The sequence below is a fragment of the Miniopterus schreibersii genome (assembly GCF_964146895.1).
Source record: "Miniopterus schreibersii genome assembly, chromosome: 6".
NCBI lineage: Eukaryota > Metazoa > Chordata > Mammalia > Chiroptera > Miniopteridae > Miniopterus > Miniopterus schreibersii.
The window spans coordinates 66422357-66436273 of record NC_138107.1 but is presented as its reverse complement, the minus strand read 5'-3'; the positions used below and the strand labels follow the sequence as shown (position 1 = coordinate 66436273).

General features: G+C 43.5%; 1 protein-coding gene across 1 annotated transcript; it reads right to left on the bottom strand.

Annotated features, from left to right (window-relative positions):
* Positions 1 to 485: 485 nt before the first annotated feature.
* HINT3 (histidine triad nucleotide binding protein 3) lies at positions 486 to 13524 on the bottom strand. Its single transcript, XM_081139850.1, has 5 exons — positions 13140 to 13524; positions 9132 to 9249; positions 6207 to 6276; positions 4315 to 4441; positions 486 to 2763 (listed from the first exon to the last, which is right to left on the bottom strand). Exons 1-5 carry the CDS (start codon positions 13296 to 13298, stop codon positions 2731 to 2733), a joined length of 507 nt encoding a protein of 168 aa, XP_080995976.1. The 5' UTR covers positions 13299 to 13524; the 3' UTR covers positions 486 to 2730.
* Between the last annotated feature and the right edge of the window lie 393 nt (positions 13525 to 13917).

Sequence of the window (13917 nt, the reverse complement as noted above, 5' to 3'; positions counted from 1 at the left end):
GTATTACTAAGTAAAAGAAGCCCATCTTAAAATGCTACATACTGTATGATTCCAACGATATGACATTCTGGAAAAGGTAAAACTATGCAGACAATAAGATGAGTGGTTGCCAGGGGTTGGAGGGGGAAGGGTGAATTGGCAGAGCACAGAGGCTTTTTAGAGCAGTGAATGTACTCTATATGGTACTATAATGATAGACACATGTCATTATACATTTGCCCAAACCCACAGAATGTACACCAACAGTGAGCCCTAAAATAACCTATGGACTTTGGGTAATTATGATGTGTCAATGTGGGTTCAACACTTGTAACAAATGTACCACTCTGGTGGAGAATGTTAATAATGGAAGAGGCTACGCATGTGTGGGGGTAGGGGGTGTTTGGGAAATCTCTATACCTTCCTCTCAATTTTGCTGTGAACCTAAAACTACCCTAAAAAAATAAAGTCTTTAAAAACAAACCAAAAAATTCAGAAAGACAAAATTTGACACAGTATTTTTCCACATTTATTTAGCCTTCTTTTAGCTAAGTACAGTTTGAAATGGCTCATTATTAATAATTTTACAATTCTTTGATTACAAACAAGTATGACAACTTATATAAATAATGCTTTTGATACTACTTTAAACATTTTAAGATAGGTTTTGAATTAGCTTTGCGCTGAGCTAACATTATAGGTACCAAATTCTTAAACTACTGAAAAGGCTGAGTAAATTTTAATTGCAATAATTTCATTATTAATGTTTACAAGTTAAAGAAAACTGCACTGAAAGTGTGAAGTTCTAAGAATCTTCCAACAAAGAAGAAAAACTGTGAGAAAGTATAAACCTATATAAATTAAAATCAACTGGCTAATCACATTTTTTAAAAGGTTCATGAGTCACTGAAAATTCCATAAGCACTAAATGTCATTATCATAATGTTGTTAATTATATCACTGCAAGTTCACATAGTACAACATGGTGCACATGCTGAATATTCCTTTTCTGTATCTGGTCATATTTTAACTGATTTATATAAACTTGTAGCTGCTAATCTGTATAAGTGCTCAGCAGCTGCTTAACAAAACAGTGCTCAAAAACTTGTAAATCTGATTTTCAGAGTCCATAACCCCTACTCCCAAATTCCTCTCTCCACCTCCGGTGAATAAAACGGAATTTGGGCATCCATATCCATTGTAAAGTAAATAATAATGGAAGCAGAACACAAGAAAAAGTACATTTGGGTCTCTCAACCTTAAGTTCCACTATCCACCTCCCTAACATTGAATCTTAAATACTCAATTCTATTGCCACCTGCTCTCAAATGTGTTTCCCTCTCCACAGCCTCTTCTGTAGACATTATAGCACTTAATTCATTCAACTATAATCACTAGTTTTGTCTGATCCTTGTATTAGCCATTGAAGGCAGTAATTTCTCACTTCTATATTTCCTGATCCTAGCAATGGCTGATACACGGATACACGTTAAATGCTCAGCAAATATTTGCTGAATGAATAAATAAAAGAATTAAACAATATTGATTTCAGATGTTTTAACTAAACAATTAGTATTTCATTACTTAAAACTATGTTTATTATCATGCAAAAAATAAGAAAACTAGTCATTTTAACCTATTTCTAACATCAATATTTTAATTCTTACATTCCTAACATCAATACTTTAATCCTACATTCACTTATGTTCATGTACATAGCACTATTATAGACTGGAACAATGTAGGATTAGCTTTCAGTACCTACTACTCTTCATTCACATAGTGACATTATTATTCTAGATTAGCAACAAAAGACAATTCCTAAAGAAATATGTCTCATAAAGTGATATGTTAATAAAGTTAACATTATGTTATTAACATAAATTTTCTCATCCAAGTCTGTCTCTACTTTCAAACCACGACTTTTTCATGATAAAAGCTAGATCTTATCACTTTTTAATTCTAATTATCCTTTGGTACAGTTAAACAAGCCATAAAGCAAGAGTTTCTACCAGTTTTAATAAATTAATATAACCATTTTATGTTTCTTCCCCACATATGTTCTTACAGGTGTAAAATTCCATTACAGTGAATTCCCTTAGATAGCCAAATTGATTGTTAGTGCAAAGTCACTGTTAGAAATTATTATATATATTATATAGATTTCAGGATTAATTTATTACACAAATGCTAGGCTTCAAGAAGTGAAAACCAGCATCTGAAATCTGAGTAAAAAGTGACATGTATATAAATTCTATCAAGATCAGAGATCACTGTGTAATATGGTACTCTTTAATTTGAAATATTATATGCAAAATCATGGAACTGTCAAGAGATAGTTAATTTCTTTTTCTCTTTCATAGTAACAAAGACTCCAACAAAGTACTTTCTATACCAGTTTATTCTTCATAATAAATCACTATTATAATTGGCAATAGTGAGAAATGAAAATATTTGAACTTTTTTAAAATACAGAGCCCTTCTTGATTAACAGAATGTTTTAATGAAATTTTATCTATAGTATCTTATACCTTAGACAGTAACCATTAAAAGAAAGAAGACAATGACAAAGGATTCATATAACTCTATCACAGATCTCAGGAAACAGACATTCAGAAAAGATTTAAGGCTACCCAGTAATAGCCTCTTATAAAACCCAATAAACCTTACCACTGTAATTTGATTTAAAAGGGACCAAAATATTAGTTTATGTTGAGCCAAGAATAAGCAAATCTTCCACTGCTGTCATTTTCATGCTTTTAGTTTTTCAATCAAATAATCAGCCTGTAATTTAAAAAAACATATTTTTTATTCCAGATATTGTAGCTGGTGTGAAATAATCCTACAAACCACAGCAGATTCGCTGGATAATACAAATTCTCCTCCTAAAAATATCTTACAAGAAAAACTAAATATAAGTGGAATAATATACTGTTTGGTTTATTTTCATTAGTGTAATGTCCTCAAGGTTCATCCATGTTGTAGCATGGGTCAGAATTCCCTCTTTTTAAAAAAATTTCATTTTACAAATACAGTGGACATATTATATTAGCTTCAAGTGTACAACATAGTGATTAGACATTTATATACCTTAGGAAGTGTTCAACCCAATAAGTCTAGTAACCTTCTGACCATATATAGTTAATTCAATATTATTGACTATATTCCCTACACTGTAATTTACAAATTAATTTTTACTATAAAAGCCTGGCTCATGTAGGAAATTAGAAATGCAAGTAAGAAAAAAAATCCCGCTTTTATCACATTGATATTTTAGAGACTACACCAACTGTCCTGCAAAATCTCCTATTTTATTTCAAATACACACACACACATACACACACAAATTTCTTAAATATATTTCAATTAAATCATCTAGCCAAGTTAAAGAGAGGAATAAGTTTGAAATACGAAGTTTCTAGAAATCAGATGCTTTTGAATTTATGTACTATGACTATAATAATATGCATTAATGGTAATTATTTAATTTGCAATTTAAAAATTACTCAGATATAGCAACTATTGGTCATCTTATCATCATGGACACATAAAATAAGAGACTGGTAAATCACTAGTCCAGTGGCCTGGAAGGACAGAGTCATTTAATAACTAAGGCTTGACTGTCAGGCCACAGGTCTATAAGCAGCTGAATTCTATTCTACTTTTGTCCTAGCAAAGCAGAATTTTGCAATTTATTAAGCTCAACGCTTCAACCTCACATCTGGTAGTTGATGTTACTATTGTAGCCCTTTTTTAAGGGGTTTAAACTATCAAAAATGAGAAAATCTCAATTTCTACAATAATGTTGCTGATGAGGATAGACGCTGCAGGTAACATTTACTGAGTACTTACTGTTTGCAAGGTACAGTTTTAAGTGCTTTATATGTAAATTATTTTATAAATTCTATACTCAATTTTATAATCAAAATTATAAATTCTTTATAAATTCTATAGAGGTAGGTACTAGATGCAGGTAACAGATAAAGAACTTGGGCCTCAAAAAATTTAGGTAACTCGCACATGGTCCCTCAAGTAACTAATGACACCAGAATTGAATCCAGATTTGATTCTGGATTCTGCACTATTAATGCCATGGTTCTTCCACAGCACATCCTCTGCTTGGAACAGAGAGACTTAGCCTTAGCTTCTCTTCCTATAGATCTGGTGACCTGGAAAGCCCCCCAAGTTAAAAATATTATTTTGGGTATGTGCAAGCAGTATGTTAAAATAGACAATCACGCTTCTGAAAGCTGTTCCAAGAAAATAAAAGCTACAAGGAAAAGGACAGAAATGTTAAAATACTTTATATGCTGCTTGTGCAACAGTAACACTTACTGTGACAAACCAGTAGGAATCTGCTCTATAGACCAATCTTGACAGGAAGCTAAAATGATCGACTGGTGCTATAACATGAAGGTGCAAGTGGGAAATGGAACAGAACGGTGGCACATGGAAACCCATTCTAAAACAGAAAGGTAGGAGATAATTGACAAATCAGTTCTACAATAGTTTAAAGCTAATTTTTTTCATGTTAAAACACATAAATCTCAGAGATCCAACACAGGTTACCTAAGGTAGGTTTCCACTCAAACATCTCTTTTACTGTTTTTCTTTACACACTTCAAAGTATTCACACAGTTCCTCTTCTTTTCACGTTTAAGTGCCCAGTAACACAAACTCTTCATCAAGGAAGGCCTAACAGCATATTGTGCCTCCATACAGCCTTCATGAATTCTGAGGTGGCATTCTGTGTTATCACTTTCAGTCTTTACCATACTAAGCTTTAATTCTCCTAATATATGCCTCTGCAATAAATCTTTTTTAAAAAAATTACAGGGCACTCAAGTGTGGTTCCATTATCCCAAGACATGGCCAGTAGATGGCGAGCTTTCTCTTTTAATAAAAGCGGTAAATCATTTCATTAGGAACCAGTATTTCAGTAGTGAAATGCATTATATCATTAAAAAAACTTTACACTTGTTTCTTGTTTAATAAGGAAAAGTTAGATTACAATTATTCATATTCATTTGCTTTACAAAATAAGAGAATACCTTTGACTAGTAAATTTTTAAAAATATTTTAACCTTTTAAAAATCAATTTATAGTATTTCAAGTCCATTCTGTCTAAGTGGAAGAAGGCAGAGGAGAAGTGCTATATTGTATCAATATAGGACAATGTAAGTCAGATATACAACACATTAAAAAGTTTTCACCACTACCTAGAAAAGGAAACCAGGTTTTCCCTATGCGAAACACGATCAAGTAATCTTAACGCTAGAAGAAACTCAACCCTTTCATCCTAAAGATGGGAAAGCCAAGACCCAAAAAGTTTAAGAGACCGCCACTACAAAGTGGCAGTTACAATTTAGACTCAGGGCTCTTAACTCTTAGTCCAATGTTCATTCTTATAACAAGCAAGCACTCCTATGGTTAGGAAGGGAATGTGCTGCTTTTGGCCAAAGGATATCAAATACCATTTGTTCCTTGTTATTATCACTCTTGGGTATTGCTTAACAGTTTTCAGAGGATTTTCACACACAGTCTCACCTGAACCTACAAGTAGGCAGAGCAGGTATTATCTTGGAGAGGTTAAAAGACTTGTCTAAAGTAACACAGACAGTACACAGCAAATAGCCTGGATAGCATTAGAATTCAGGTTTCTCTGAATTTCAGTTCAGAGGAGTCAGAAGTAATCTCCATTATACCTGCCTTGGTACTGCTTTGGTCACACAGGAGAAGTCAGAAATATTTAAAAACAAACAAAAAAACAGTTGCCAAATTGAACATTTTGTGCTTTTGCTCAAACTTTGACAAGTGCCAGAGTTCAGTTAAGCAGGGAGCGAATTCAAGTTAATTTCATGCTAGAAGTATAATAATGTATTTTTAAACCACACAAAATAAAATATTTTCTAAGGAAATTTGATTTACATACAATTTTATAGAAATGCACATATTGAACAAAGGAAGTTGACTTGTAGCTATTCTGCCTACCCACTGCTGGAGTATACTTGTCCACCCAAATTATAAGTGGTGATTTTTAGATTTTTTTTCATTAGACATGAGAGGAACACTTTTTTTAATTAAACTACCAATGAACTATACTCTCACTTTCAGGAAAACTGCATTTAAAGTATAAACTCTGCCAGCTCTGCTTTCCTCTTCCACGAGGAAATGACATTTCAGAAAACCAACTGTGAATATTGGTTTCTATATGGAAGTATACATACCTCACATTTTGGAAGTCAGTGAAATTATTCTTTTCAAGAATGGTTTTTCCAACAGCAACCATGTCCTCAACTATAAACAGGAAAGAAACTACATTACACTATAGGAGGCATTAAATTTACTAAAGTATCATTAATCTTTAACTTTTAGGGTCCTAGTCAAAAATGTATCAAATGGGTAAACATTAAAAGACACATTCAGATACACCTCCTAGGACAAGAGAAACAAAGGAAAAAATAAACAAATGGGACTACATCAAACTAAAAAGCTTCTGCCCAGAAAAACCATCCTCAAAATGCAAAGAGAGCCTGGCCAACTCAGAGGTTGAGCATCGACCTATGAATCAGGTGGTCATGGTTTAATTCCTGGTCAGGGGGCCACGTAGGAGGCAGCTGATCAATGACAGTCTCTCATCATTGATGTTTCTCTCTCTCTCCCTTTCCCTTCCTCTCTCTGAAATCAATAAAAGCATATTTTTTTTAAAAAATGCAAAGGGAACCCACTATATTGGAGAACATATTTGCCAATGATGCATCTGATAAGGGGTTCATTTCCAAAATATATAAAGAATTCATACAACTCAACAAGAGGAAGACAAATAATCCAATTAAAAAATGGGCAGAAGACCTAAATAGACACTTCTCAAAGAAGGCATACAGACAGCTGGTAGAAATATGAAAAAATGCTCAAAGTCACTAATCATCAGAGAGGTGCAAATAAAAAACCACAATGAGATGTTACCTCACACCTGCCAGAATGGCTACCATCAATAAATCAACAAACAAGTGCTGGCGAGGATGTGGAGAAAAGAGAAGCCTAGTAAACCGCTGGCAGGAATGCAGACTGGTACAACCATTATGGAAAAAAGTATGGAGTTTCCTCAAAAAATTAAAAATGGAACTGCCATTTGACCCAGTGATCCCACTTCGAGGAATATATCCTAAGAAGCCTAACACACCAATCAGAAAGAATATATGTGCCCCTATGTTCATAGCAGCACTATTTACAATAGATAAGATCTGGAAACAGCCCAAGTGCCCATCAGTAGATGAGTGGGTAAAAAGCTGTAGTACATTTACACCATGGACTATGCAGCTATAAAAAAGAAGGATCTCTTACTCTTTCAGACAGCATGGATGGACCTGGAGAGTATTATGCTAAACGAAATAAGCCAGGCAGAGAAAGACAAGTATCACATGATCTCACTTATAGGTGGAATCTAATGAACAAAATAAACTAAGGCATAGAAGCATGAATCAGGCTGACGAATCTCAGAGGGAAGGCAGGGGTGGATGGGTGGGTGGGGAGAGATTAACCTAAGAACTTATATGCATATATGCATAGCCCATGGACACAATAGTATGGTGAAGGCCTGGGGTGATGCAGGAACTGGATTGAGGGGGGCAATGGAAGAAAAATGGGGGACATCTGTAATACGCTCAACAATAAAGACAATTTAAAAAAATAAAATCAAGTTGAAAAATGAAATATTAAAATGTACACAAAATGAGAAAGAGCAGCATAAGTATAATAAAGTCCCAAATACCCACCATGCTATTTCAAAATTAGTAACATTTGATTTGCAAGTTATAAAAAAACTTTTAATAAAAATAATTGAAATGCTAGAAAAAGAAAATTTGTCCCTCCTTAAGAAAAACAGTATAAAAAGTAATATAAAAGTATATCAGTACTTAAGGCTATGGTGGTGGCTGTTGCCTGGTACTAAATATTGCCATGTATAATGGCCTCCATGTTGGAATGAGTGTGAAATACACTGATAGAACTTCAGATGACTAAGGGCCTTGCATTATCTAGAAAAAAAAAACACACGTTCAAATACTGGTAATTCAGTAGTCTAAATACTAATGAACTACACACATCAAGATCTTCTATCAAAGAGATTTCTTATTCACCTTCAAAACAGTTAAATTTATCTATCTTGCGAGCTACCTAAAAGTATTGACCAAACTAATCCCAAACCCTGGTGACAAAGGATATCAAAGCAGATTGGAAATGAACTTAAAAATATCTCAGTAAATGATAACTGACAAGTCACAGAAATCACGAGTAGAAAAACATAGGATAATCTTGTAAGAAGAAAAAATTCAGAATCTCCTTTTCAGAGGCTAAAACTTCATCACTAAAATCTCATCTACTCAGGAAACTACAAGGCAGGTACCAATACGGTCTCTCTCAGGCAATAGAGCTCATATGCTATATCATAACTTTTTTGTATATAATTTTTCATAGCACCTTTCATTTTCAGAGTCAAGAAAAACATTTAAAAAACATAAAAAGGAATTATTTTTTAGAGATTTTAAAGATTAAATAAACCATGAGGGGGCAGGGTTCTTTGAAAGAACAATGCTAGGGGAAAAAGAAGGCAGCAGGAACAGAGGAAGACCAAATATGAGCTGGATTGACTCCATAAAAGAAGGCATAGGCATGAGTCTAGAGGTGCTGAGCAGGGCTGCTGAGGACAGGACACTATACACATCACTCATTCAGAGAGTCACCAGGAGTTGGAGCCAACTCAACGACACATAAAACATGGTATCTGGAATTTGCTTCAAATCCACTGTAGAAGATTAACAGGTGGAAAAAATTGGCCATGAGTTAATAAATATTGAGGCTGAGCAATGAATACATGGAGATTATACTATTTTCTTTATTTTTGTATATATTTGAAATTTTTCACAAGTGTATGTTTCAAAATATCATAATGCTCCTTTTCATAATACCTAGCTAGACTTTTTTAAAAGAATTTATCTTTATTGTTGGAAGTATTACAAATGTCCTCTTTTCTTCCCTGTTGACCCCTTCTTCCCGGCAAGGCCCCCCCCTGACTTTTCCTTTTTAGTTGTCACTGCCATCACTGATGCCAATTCAAGATGACAGACCCGTGAAGAATACTGCCATCATCTTACCGAGTCCTATTTGCTCTTTCTTTAGATCTGTGCAGTTTCTAATATGCTTCTTTGGCACTACAAGATAATGGTGAGGTGCTGCTGGTTTGACATCTTTGAAGCAAACTAGATCTTCATTCTAAAGGAAAAAAACATAACATTTGCTAGTGAATCTTTTAAAAGAATTACCTAACATGCCCTGGCCAGTGTGGCTCAGTGCTTAGAGCATCAGCCCACACACTTAAGGGTCAGGGGTTCGACTGCAGCCAAGGGCATGTGCCTGGGTTGCGTGTTCAATGCCTGGCCCCAGTCAGGGCACATGCGGGAGACAACCGATTGATGTGTCTCACATCAATGTTTCTCTCTCTCTCTCTCTCATCCCCTCCCCACTTCCCACTCTCCCTTCCACTCTCTCTAAAAGTCAATGGAAAAAATATCCTTGGGTGAGGGTTAACAACAACAAACAATTACCTAATGCTGCCTGGCATGTCTTAAACACCATAAATCTCAGTTCAAGTTCATAAATCTCAGTCTGATAGGAAAATGGTACTTATATTACAACTATCCCATCAATGTTTCTCTCTCTCCCTTTTCCTCTCTCTCTAAAAATCAATAAAAACATCTTCAGGTGAGGATTAAAAATAAGAAATACTGAACTCTGCAAAATTAAGAAACTCACTTTGCCTCTTGTTAATCTAATTTTATATTTAGTAAGAGTGAATGAAAAGGCAGAGTTGGGTCCCGTCTGACTCTATGGACCACTCAGTTTCACAGGTGCTTAGCTGTGTGGTTTTTTATCCCTACTTTGCAGGTAGACAGACACCTTATTCTGTCTCCCGTCTCTTCCTTCCCCTACTCAACATGGATTTCATGGTCTGTCAACCAGTCTCTCAGCCAAAAATTCTTACCCTTGTCCCACTGCACTTTGGTACACCCACATGGCCAGAGGCTGACCCTGGGCCCACACATTGGGCACTGTGTTATGAGAGTGGGTGCTGTGAAAGCGCAGTGGGCAGTTGTGTTGACCCAGGGTCAGGGTGTGGCCACCTGCTGGAGGGATAAAAGAATCACACAGCTGAGCAGGCGTTCAACTGAATGTCTTCAACCTCAGGGGACCCTCACCGCTGAACAGCCACCTTTGCTTCCCTGATCCTCTTTCCTGGCCCCCGAGAAGCTGCTTCACTTTCCACTTCTCCATAACCAGGTAATGAGCTCCTCCACCTCCCTCAAGCTTTCGCTCAAATGGCACCTTCTTAGTGCAGCTTTTCCTGACGAAAATTAAAAACTGCATCCCCTTCCTCTAGTATTTTTCACCGCCTAATAAACAACGTATTTCACTTACTAGTTTGCTTACTGTTTATTGCCTGTGCCCATGAGGACAGGAACTTCTGCGCTTTTTGCTTACCGCTGTATCCCACCGCCTCCAAATCACCCGGAGCAGGGCAGGCGCTCACACGCCGGGTGACGAGCGAGCGGCCGAGCTCCCTCTCCCCCAGGGGGCGCCCTAACCCCCGGCCAGTTCAGACCCCTCTCCACCGGCATCTTCCCATCAGGACCCGCACGCGCCCGTCTTCACTGCTTTAAAAAGGGCCCCTCGCCCCCTCGCCCCTCCTGCAGTTGTCACCCGCGTTCCCTCCTCCTCAGGACCGCCAAGCTTCCGTCCAAAGCTGTCTGCATTTGCTAATTTTTCGTCCCCAGGTTCTCCTCAGTCACCTCGGCCTGCCTCCGCCTCGGCGGCCACTGCAGCTGGGCGCCTGGAGGCGAAGGCATCTGGGGACCGGCAGCGCGGATCTAACGGCCTCTCCATGCTGCTGCTGCTGCCAGTTCCCCTCCTGACTCAACGCTCCCTTTCCTGAGCTTTCCCGGCGTCCCTTCTATTTCTCGGTCCCTTCTCTGTCCCCACTTCAGGCCCTTTCCTCTGCCCCTCCCGTCCATCGGTGACCTCAGGCCTCTGCAGGCCCCCTCGCCGTGGCCTCTCCGATCAGGCGCCAGCAGCGCTCCCTGACCTCACAGTGGTTACAACCCAAAGTGTCCCCAGGCACCGCCAAAGTCCCCAGGCGGCAACTGCCCAGTAAAGAACCACCGATCTCGGCCACCAGCAAGCCCCGCCGGCTTCACCCCCTCAGTACCCTGAACGGGCGCGCCTTCCTTCGCCCCCACCGCCACGTTCTTACTCCGGAGCCGCCCACCCGGCTCCGCGCCTCGGGACTGGTCTCCGGCCCGCAGAAGGGGCCAGGAGGGCCTTCCGAAGACCCACGGCCTTCGGGAAACTCAACCCCTTCCCCCAGCCCGGTTTTAAACCCTGTGGAGCTTCCCTTCACTGCAGAGGAAGCTAAAACCCCTGAAATGGCCTACAACACCCTTAATAACCCCCCCTTTGTTTCCCCCTCTCCTCAGACTCCACGCCCAGCCGCCCTGAACTCCCGCGGGCTCTCCCACGCGCGAACCACCTCGGGCACTGTCCGCTCACCGGGTCAGCTCCCGCGTCCCTCCGGCTCGGCGCGTCCGGAAGAACTGCGCGCCCTCAGGCCGCCGCGGCCCCCTCAGGCCCCGCCGAGGTCCCCACAGGCCCCGCCGAGGTCCCCACAGGCCGGCCGCGGCCCCCTCAGGCCCGGCCGAACCCCCTCAGGCCCCACCGAGGACCCCTCAGGCCCCACCGAGGTCCCCCCAGGCCCGGCCGCGGCCCCCTCAGGCCCCACCGAGGTCCCCCCAGGCCCGGCCGAGCCCCCACAGGCCGCCGCGGCCCCCACAGGCCCGGCCGAGGTCCCCTCAGGCCCCACCGAGGCCCCCACAGGCCCGGCCCACTCCCCCCTCCCCGGCGCTGCCCCTCGCCCGGCCCACTGCCCCTCCCCGGAACTGCCCCCTCGCCCGGCCCACTCCCCCTCCCCGGAGCTGCCCCTCGCCCGGCCCACTCCCCCTCCCCGGAGCTGCCCCTCGCCCGGCCCACTCCCCCTCCCCGGAGCTGCCCCCTCGCCCGGCCCACTCCCCCTCCCCGGAGCTGCCCCCTCGCCCGGCCCACTCCCCCTCCCCGGAGCTGCCCCTCGCCCGGCCCACTCCCCCTCCCCGGAGCTGCCCCCTCGCCCGGCCCACTCCCCCTCCCCGGAGCTGCCCCTCGCCCGGCCCACTCCCCCTCCCCCGAGCTGCCTCTCGCCCGGCCCACTCCCCCTCCCCGGAGCTGCCCCTCGCCCGGCCCACTCCCCCTCCCCGGAGCTGCCCCTCGCCCGGCCCACTCCCCCTCCCCGGAGCTGCCCCTCGCCCGGCCCACTCCCCCTCCCCGGAGCTGCCCCCTCGCCCGGCCCACTCCCCCTCCCCGGAGCTGCCCCTCGCCCGGCCCACTGCCCCTCCCCGGAGCTGCCCCTCGCCCGGCCCACTGCCCCTCCCCGGCGCTGCCCCTCGCCGCGCCGCCGAACCTCCAGCAGCGGGGCCTGGGAGGAGCCCAGCTTGGATTTAACGAATGAATGTACAGTGAGCTACAGAAAACCACCTCTGGGTTCCCTTTTGGTTTCTCTCCAAGGCCAGTAGAACCGACGGAAGCGTGTACCAGATGCGTTTTTTTAAAAAATCCGGGCAAGAGCTCGTGCCCTTATAACGTGCACACCGTCCAGCGGACGGCACTGCCGGGCGCGGGGCCCTCCGGGGAATCGGCGGCTGCTGAGCCCTGTGGCCTCGGATCTACTCCCCGCCCCACCCCCCCCACCCCCACCCCCAGCCTCTTCCGTCACTCTAACAACAACAACAACAAACTTTACACAATTACTACCATCAGTTTCCTACTCGTTTTCTCCTCAGCATCAGTACTGGCGTGTGCAGAACTCAAAAAAGCAGTGTTTAGAAAGGCGGGGAGGGGGGCCTGTAATGAAAGCAGAGGCCATAAATTCCGCCAAATACCTCGGCACCGAGAGACGGCCCAAAGCGCTTGGCTTTATTTATCTCGCTCCCTCCGCCCCGAGAGGCCAGAGACCGCAGGAGAAACTCCCCGCCCTAGGAGAGGCAGGTCCGCCGTCACCGCGAGGACACCCCGCCGCCCACCTCACAGTGCAGGAGCTGGGTGCGCGGCTCCTCCCGCCTCGCGATCCGGCAGAACACGCACTGGCTGCTGTAGTCTTCGCGCTCCCGCGACTCCGCAGTCGCCGCCGCCTCAAGGGAGGAATCTGATTTCCCGCTACAGCTCCCGCGCTCCTCCGCCATCGCACCTGCCCCCGCGGCCCAGAGCCTCGGTTTCTCCGGGACGGCCGGGCCTCCACCGAGCCCGCCTCCCGCACCTGCTCCCTTTCACCTCGAGGCGTCGCCCCTCGCTCGGCGCTGGGCGGAGCCGAGTTGGGCGCAGGCGCCGATTCCGGCGGACGCTAGGCGGAGGGCGACCCGGCGCTGGGCCTCCGAGCCAGCGCGTGGCCTCGACGCCTGCGGCCAGGAGGGGGCGCGCGAGTACGCACCACGGCACTATCGGGAGGAGCCCCGCCCCCTGCGTCTCCTTGGTAATGACGCAGGACGTCGGCCGAGACGCTGGAGCGCGCCCGGCGTCGTGGGGACTCACCAGCGCACCCTAGCGCCCGGCCACATGAAACCTGTTAGCGACCTAGACGCGCTTTCCCCAACCCCTGTAGTGCAGAAGGCCCCCAGCGGGCGTTCCGCTGTCTTAACACAAAGGTGGGTGGGTGGCTGGGTTTTTTTAATTCGTAGGTCTTAAGAGAATGAACAAAATTTCGAGAGCTTTCTTTTCAACATAGACCATTTTGAATTCATTTTCAGCCCAGTAATTTTAGGTGCTTAAAATGAAAACGTCGCATACTGAACTTCACATGCGTTT